Source organism: Montipora capricornis, chromosome 8 (assembly GCF_036669925.1).
Source record: "Montipora capricornis isolate CH-2021 chromosome 8, ASM3666992v2, whole genome shotgun sequence".
Lineage (NCBI taxonomy): Eukaryota > Metazoa > Cnidaria > Anthozoa > Scleractinia > Acroporidae > Montipora > Montipora capricornis.
Genome location: NC_090890.1, coordinates 22,941,227 through 22,948,726, shown reverse-complemented (window position 1 = coordinate 22,948,726; position 7,500 = coordinate 22,941,227). Strand labels below are relative to the sequence as shown.

The window sequence follows — 7,500 nt, the reverse complement described above, 5'->3', positions numbered from 1 at the left end:
GTCGCTTTCTCCTTTTCGTCGTCTTGCTTGCTTGTTATCGACAAGCGTCGCCTGAGAATACTTCAGAAGAGAACAGCACAAGCACAGAGAGTATTGACAAGAGTGATTGTAGTTTATTGAACACTTCTTGTGGGCCTGACAGGATTTGTCAGGATGGTGTTTGCATCAAGGTCAACAGAACGATAACGGACGGAGAAAATTTGAACACAGAATCGACGAGAGAACCTAAAACAACTCTTAGACTCCTTGTGGATACCGTCAAATGGACGTACACCACGACGCGGAAAACAGATGATGTAGTCAAACCAACGCCACATAGTTTAATTACTGGTAATCAAGAATTTGTCATTACACTTGTTGGATTTTCGCTTCTCTTTATTAATATTTGCTTGGTCTCGTTCTGTTTGGGTCGAATAAAACGGAGAAGACTTCAGCAACAGCGGGAGCAAAGACGCCAAGCGGCAACGCACAGCTCGCAGGCGTCACAAACTGGAGATTGGGGCTCTGAGAATGTCAACAGAAGAGAGCTATCTGATATGGGGACAGACAATTTTGCACTTAACGGTGAACTGGATGCGTTTGCCAGGGAATTTTTGTTTCCTCAAGTGCGGTTGCCACCTTACGACTTAACATCGGCTTACCACAAGCCCAGACCAATGACAGAGGAGAATGAGAGCATCGGAGAGTCCCCTGTTGAAACCAGTAACGATGCTCAAAACATTGATGAAGATCCACCCCCGTATGGGGATCTGGAAAGGCTTCAGACTGAGAGGAGACCTCCAAGTTACGACGACATTTTGAAAACTTCAACTAATGCCGCAGAAGAATCTTTAGGATCTGGACAGAGTGATTAATCCTATTCCGTTATTTTACTTTGAAAAATACTCTTCATGTGTATTTCTGTGTGAATGTACCTTTCATAGTCCCTTTAAATGCCTGTCAGCCTTACCAGTATCTTGAGCAGGCAACATCTTGAAAAGTTTCAGCCGAAACTGGTAAGACACGAACAGTTGCTTGTGAAGGGTGCACCCTTTCCTGCTCCCAGAATCCTCCTAGAATGACAGTTATCGGTCACTCTGGATGTGATTACTTTCCGCTTGCATCTGTCCCAGTGGGGATCCTACGGGAGCTCTGACGTAGTATGAAATCTTCCCAAGGCATTCCTGTAAATAGACCGGAGATAATCGAAAAAAAAAAAAAGATTAGGCTTGCATCTATCCCAGTGAGGATCCTACGGGAGCTCTGACGTAGTATGAAATCTTCCCAAGGCATTCCTGTAAATAGACCGGAGATAATCGAAGAAAAAAAAAGATTAGGCTGATACAACTTTACAAAGTTGTTTAAACAAAACTTGTTGCGATATTTGCAGCAAAATTTAAGACTACTGATTTGGAAGAGCTTATCACACTTACGTTAATTTTTGTGCCAAGCCTGACACACGCCTGTTCCTCTTACAAAAAAAGCTTATCGGTACAGTCATAATCTTATATCTCCTTAAGATTTTAAATTGTTTATTGGCAAGTTATGCAATTTGTGAATGAAGTACTCGACTGCCATCATGTTTCGACTGCCGAGTGCGGGACCAGTCAATGTTATGTCTCTGATGCTGGGGCCGATGAACGATTTACTCAAGAGAAGAGTAGGGAAGCAAATTTGTCTCAAAAGCGAACCTTTGTATGGGGTTTTATGCCTTCGAAAACGCGATTTCCAGTGTTTTCAGGGATGATTGTAGGTTGTATAATATCTTTGAGCTGTTCAGCCAGGACTGCCCTCAAGTATTCAAAGTAATTTAGAAAATAAAATTAAAATTACCGTTTCGATATAAAGTTGTGTTAACTGAGCGTTCCAGATAAAGATAATGTTCATTGTTGTTTAAGACATCCACCCTGGTCGGAAGTGGGAGGGGAATTGAATAATGTTGACTTCAGTCGATAAAAAGGATATTTAAAGCCGGGGCATCCGCTATACAACGCCTTCGTTTCCTTAGTCATTTTTTTCCTGTTGCACATAAACAAAGAAAAATTTAAACAAAGGTACTGCTAAGTAAAGAGCCTCAGGGCAGTGCCGCATTTTTCACAAGGGCGCTGAAACTTCGAAATGATTCTAACTATTAGTTTTTCTTTGTAGGATCTTTTACTTGATTTAACAGTAAGCCTTCGACTGTTTCGAGACTGTTGAATAAGCTCAAAATCAAAGAAGCTAATAGTTTATCACTGCGACTACAGCTGCACTTGTGGTAGAAGTTTGCCAAATCAGATTAAGTTTTCTGGATTTCTTTCACCGCGGCTCAAGTGAATTGGCACTAATTACTTGCATAACACTGCCAGCAATTCTGATCTTGTTAAAAAGAATGCAAAACATGTCAATTTGATAACGCATCGTTTCACGAAAGTCGACTATTGCTCACTATTTGTAGCCTGATGAGAGCATCCGCCCTTTTTCGATTCTCACAAGCCGTGTCTTTTGCCAGCAACGGAAAAGTCGCTGTAAATGGGGTATACAACTGGATGAGTGTGTGAAATGTTAATGCGACGGGCGAGTGCGTAGAAAACACTCACAAACCAATCAAAACGTTTTGAACACAATGACCTGTAAGCTAGCAAACAAACAAACAAAAACCCATAAACATACAAAATGCAGTTACTAATACAATGTCAACAAATGATATTCATCTTGCATGGAAATCTAACGACAAAGATGACATTGTTAATCGTATTCGGCACCTCAAACGTAGCGGATTAGTTCAAAAATCTGAAGAAGGCTGATTCCGATAAATCGAGAGTTTGTTGATAACTGCGACCAGGCATCACATGTAACGTGATATACAACTCACTGCTACTTTATTTACGCCTTCATTACTGGGTTGCCTTATAAGGCAAACCCAGTCGAGGTCTTCGTTTAGTTTGTTTGTTTTCTTTTTTTTCTTTTTTTTAGTTTTTTTTTTTTCCGTGTCGGTAAAAGTCTTGCCTGTCACTCCCCTGGTAAGTGGTGTCTTTGTGTATAGAGCCTTCTGGGCGTATTTTCTTAGGATCGAGAGGGTAGTGGAACTGCGTAGATTTCTCTGGTGGACACAGTAGAATCATTAACATTGCCTGCAATGGCGTCGAAAGTCATGCAACGCGAATGGCGTTTTAGTGGATCCTTAAACAAAATATACCCTTATGGAGCTCAATAATGGAAAGTCAGTTGGATAAACTAGGCATGAATCTCAAAAGCGACGAGTACTGGACCTCGACAACAATCTATCGCCCGTCGAGACGAAATCAAAGTGAGCAGTATTTACCTGAAGTACATGGTAATTTGACACAATTGAGTTTCTTGTCTTCACGCACGCAATGAAATATGAAGAGGTTTTCGCCTCTAAGAGCAAATATGTTGTTTGTTTCAATAAAATTTTCGCTGGAAAAGGATTCTGTGGTATTTTCTGCCTTTGTGAATTATAATATCATGTTGTGTATTGAATTTTCGAGCTTAAGGTTGAAATGTGATATGGGAGAAGTTTTTTAGTATTGCTCTGTAAGCAGGAAGGGTTCACAGGCCTGTTGGAAGCGTGCTTGAGTTTCAACCAAATGAGCCCCAAAATCAGTGAAAACTTGTGACGCAGATGAATAATAAAGTAGCTGCTATTTCCAAAATGATGGAATTACCAGGTGATAAATAACGTCGTACGTGTCTTGGAGAGTAAATTTTGACTTTGCATAAATAAGAGTTGGGCGATTGTGATCTTTGTTTTGACTTCGCTCATTTCATTGTCAAACTTTATAACACTTGACAGAAAAAGAAACTTACAAAAACCCGGTATCTTGCCATCATTTGACACAGATGCTTCACTGTTTGGCGAGTAAACATACAGCGGTAACTTAATCACGGCGCCCGCTGAATTCCGGCCAAGTCACTTTCGATTTTGCAATTTACTTGAACGTAGCAAAAATCTCCCAAAATGTTTGTCGCTGATCGTAACTTTTTATATTCTATATTCACGGTTCAAAATTAATGTTGTTTTGATGTCGTAAATATTTTATTATCGATCGACCGTCCGGGAAACTTCCTTCTGCTCTTTCTGAAAACTGTGTATCAATAGTTATTTGCTTTTTCATCAATATTTGTTTTGCATAAAGCAAGCTAAAAAGATCTGTACCTTGCTGAGTTCGCATTTGTTAGAGTTAATAGTATTTTCGGTCCGATGCTTCTTTTTTAATAGGGGTACGTTATTTTGGTCTCCCATCCAAACACTAACCCCGCCCGGCAGGGCTTAACTTCAGTGAACTTTAGTACTAGAAAGCCCTCAGATGCTCAGAGGGCACACTTGTGGTAAAAAGAAGTTGTGAGGGAACTTGAAAATTATCAACATGTCAGCCCAGAAGCCAATGTTTCTCGCTTCTCTTTTATTTGTTATTCTTCAGAGACTGGAATGCTGTATTTCAATACCACACAATTCAGTGCCTTCTGATTTTCTGTAGCAGGTACCACAGGCAACCCAGTGTATGCTTCACAGAAGCATCTCGTTATACAAGTAATCAACACAATGCGTCACGGAACTGCTAAATTCGACGTTCACAAACACCCCAGGACTGTAATGTAAAAGAAATCGGTTTTTCGTTTAAAGGTAGCAATGAGGAAGTTGGCTTACGCGATGTGGACTCATTTTGGCACTATGGTCCTTTCGTGGACGATTCAAATAGCTTTCATCTCGGGAAATGCAACCGAACAGGGACCTTGCAAATCTTGTGAAATGTCTGACCCTGCAGCTAAAAACAAGCTTTACAACTGGTTGGTTCTAAGTATTGTCTTATTTCTTCTTTTTCTTTTGCTTTTATTGGTTGGCTTCCTCTGCTATCGTTTGTGGCCGAGAGACGATTTGGTAATGGAAAAAACTGCCTTTCGATGCAATTTGGAACCCGATCAACAACGGGTCCAGTTAGTGGATACGTCTAGCTCGCGGACATCACGTGGAGAGCAAGAGGTTTGAAGTCAAATAAATGGACAAACGGCTTAAAAGTTAACGGTGGACAATAAAACAGGAGGGTAACTGAACAGAATTAAGAACAAGAAGTTGGAAATCAGTGGATGTACCCAAGGGTCATCCTTTACGTCAAAATCAAGGACATTGTTACGTGCTCGCTTTGTTACTTGTATTTGGCATGATTTGACCGACTAGAAAGCGAGACTCAGTGAAACGGGAAAGGTCAGAAGTGGCTGTCACGTCACGCAAAATTGGCGTGACAACTGACTGGCATGCCCCCAAAAAGACTCGTCGTTTACTAGTTTCGACAAAGTAGACTTATCTTTCATCTTAAATTTTCGATAAAGTTAAGCCTCACCGTTGAATATCTTCTTAAAAATAGTAGTTTTTATTAAAAGTAAAGTGCTGCGAGCAAGGGTGTGATATAGTCATTTGCAAAAACGAGAGAAACAATTAATACCATTTACTATTTAAGCAAGAGATAAGTATTTCTGTATCTACATATTCTGATGCAAGTACGAGGGTAGGTTGGGAGAATTGGAGACAGTTATGTAGCGTCGCGAACGTGTATTTCAATATTTGCATCAGAGTATGTAGATACGGGAAACCGTTTGCTATTGCTTTTATAAAAGAAGCCATGAAAATTATAGTCGAAAGTAAGGTGAAAATTTGTTTTATTTCTTGACAATAGAAATTTGAAAACTTTTTGGTTACAGTTGCTATGAAAATCTGTTATAAGTTTTGAATGACAATAATAACAATAACTCAACAGGAAAATTATAATCAATGCAATATGAACCATTTTAATACATTTATGGGGAACAATTATTAAAATGTCAACTTGATAGACATATTAACATAGTATATAGTCATAAAAGACTCCAATGTCACATATACATATATGTGGAACAACATCGAAAACTTCAACAATGTAACATGACATATACCAAGATAGATATATTATTATCTTTTCATGACATCATTGTAAAAATTTATGTGATGCATATAAGAAAGGAAAGAAATCCAAAATCATGCTAAACTTGATTGTAATAATTATAAAAAACATGAAAGTGTTATACAAATTGGAAAAAAAATATTTTCTCTGACTTTAATTGTGTTACATGTGTACACATAAAAGTTAAGTGTCTTTTTTGCTGCAGTAATCAGCTTATTTGTGGCTGAATCGTAAGTAATAGCTAACATACCTACATTAAATAACTTTTTCGAAGGGTCATCAGGAGTGCATTTATTTATGTCAAGATGTACCAAGGAGGTCAAAATGGCTGATTCCTTGCTAAAAATGGATAGTTGTATGACCCTATGGTCTGGCATTATCATAAACGACAATCTCATGTAACACTGATTTGTACACAATGTGAGATTGGCCATCATTCTGCACTTTAGGCAGTTACCTAAAGCCCATTTTTTCCCTCAACTTTGGAATTACATGAAAAACATGCTTTATGGAATGACATTTCTTCTACCCCACAAACAATAGCATCAATAGTAGTGACTGTGTCAGATAAAATGTGTACTTCAGGTAAAACTTCTTCAAATTCAGTAGCATTTGTTACTGAGTAAGCGGTGGCATTTCTTGGCGGATTGATATACCGTTCCCCAAATTGATTATCTTTCCCTTTGATGTGCTTGAGAAGATACGTCTTTCCTGCAGTTATTGAATCAACTTGCTCTTGCCAAAGGACAATGTTGATTTGTCCACTTGGATCCACCAATGTTCCATCCTGCTTGTTTCTTATGATAATTTTCTTCGGTACAGTCAAACTGAACAATTACTAATTGTTCAGGGACAGCATTTTTCAAGGCATCTAAGGGTGTTACTTCATCGGTTGACACGGTAACAGGAGTGAAGGCATTTTCACCAGAGAGTACTGTTGGGGAAATGTGCGTACCTTTGTTTAGAATGATGTCTTTACTTGGTGAATTCAAACTGATGCGGAACTTGCTTATTTTGACTGGTGATTTTTGTTCTTGTACTCTTATCATGATGTGTTTTTTCTCTGGGGAAAAACAGACTGCTCTTCTTGTTTCGTTTTTGGTGTGGATATGACAATTGAAATATTTTTTTGCACCACTTGTCATCACTGGAGACATATGTGAAATGTAACCTGCAAGGTCATCATTTTCAGTAATTTCATTCGAGGAGCCTATAAAGAAGAAATGACTTTTTTTAGTATGACAGACAATAAGATTTAAAAAAATATATTGGAAAAATATTGTGAACTATTAGAGCTTGAGCGCCTTAGTATATTAGGAACAAGTCAAAATTGAAAGGAAATTATTCAAGCTGAATGCTCTCTTGTGTTTTCGAAACCGAGTGCTGATGCATTTCATAGACATCATTTTGGCAATTATGAGTATCTATGGCATGTATAACTAGCATAGTTATACAAGTTTAAATAAAAGTAAAAACAAATAGTTGTAGTGTATTGAATTATGGCAGATCAGTAATTTCATACCTGGTTAACCAGCATCATCATTGACGTCCATTTGAATAGAGTTTGAAGTGAAACTGCAAG

At 38.5% G+C, this 7,500-nt stretch overlaps 1 protein-coding gene and 1 long non-coding RNA gene across 3 annotated transcripts in view; one reads left to right on the top strand and one right to left on the bottom strand.

The window, feature by feature from the left end:
* LOC138060264 (uncharacterized) overlaps positions 1–1,826 on the top strand; it is a 1,965-nt gene extending 139 nt beyond the window's left edge. Inside the window, exon 1 of the mRNA XM_068905998.1 lies at positions 1–1,826. This exon is cut by the window's left edge and continues 139 nt beyond it. Within this exon, the coding sequence (XP_068762099.1) occupies positions 1–854 (854 nt within the window). The 3' untranslated portion in view covers positions 855–1,826.
* Positions 1,827–5,620: 3,794 nt separating this feature from the next.
* The window catches only part of LOC138058954 (uncharacterized), a 2,983-nt gene continuing 1,103 nt past the window's right edge, over positions 5,621–7,500 (bottom strand). For both annotated transcript variants that reach the window (XR_011134116.1, XR_011134115.1), the window contains 2 exons: positions 7,441–7,500; positions 5,621–7,128 (listed from right to left, as the gene is read on the bottom strand). The exon at positions 7,441–7,500 is cut by the window's right edge and continues 23 nt beyond it. This is a non-coding gene — a long non-coding RNA (uncharacterized lncRNA). The remainder of the gene's footprint in view (positions 7,129–7,440) is intronic.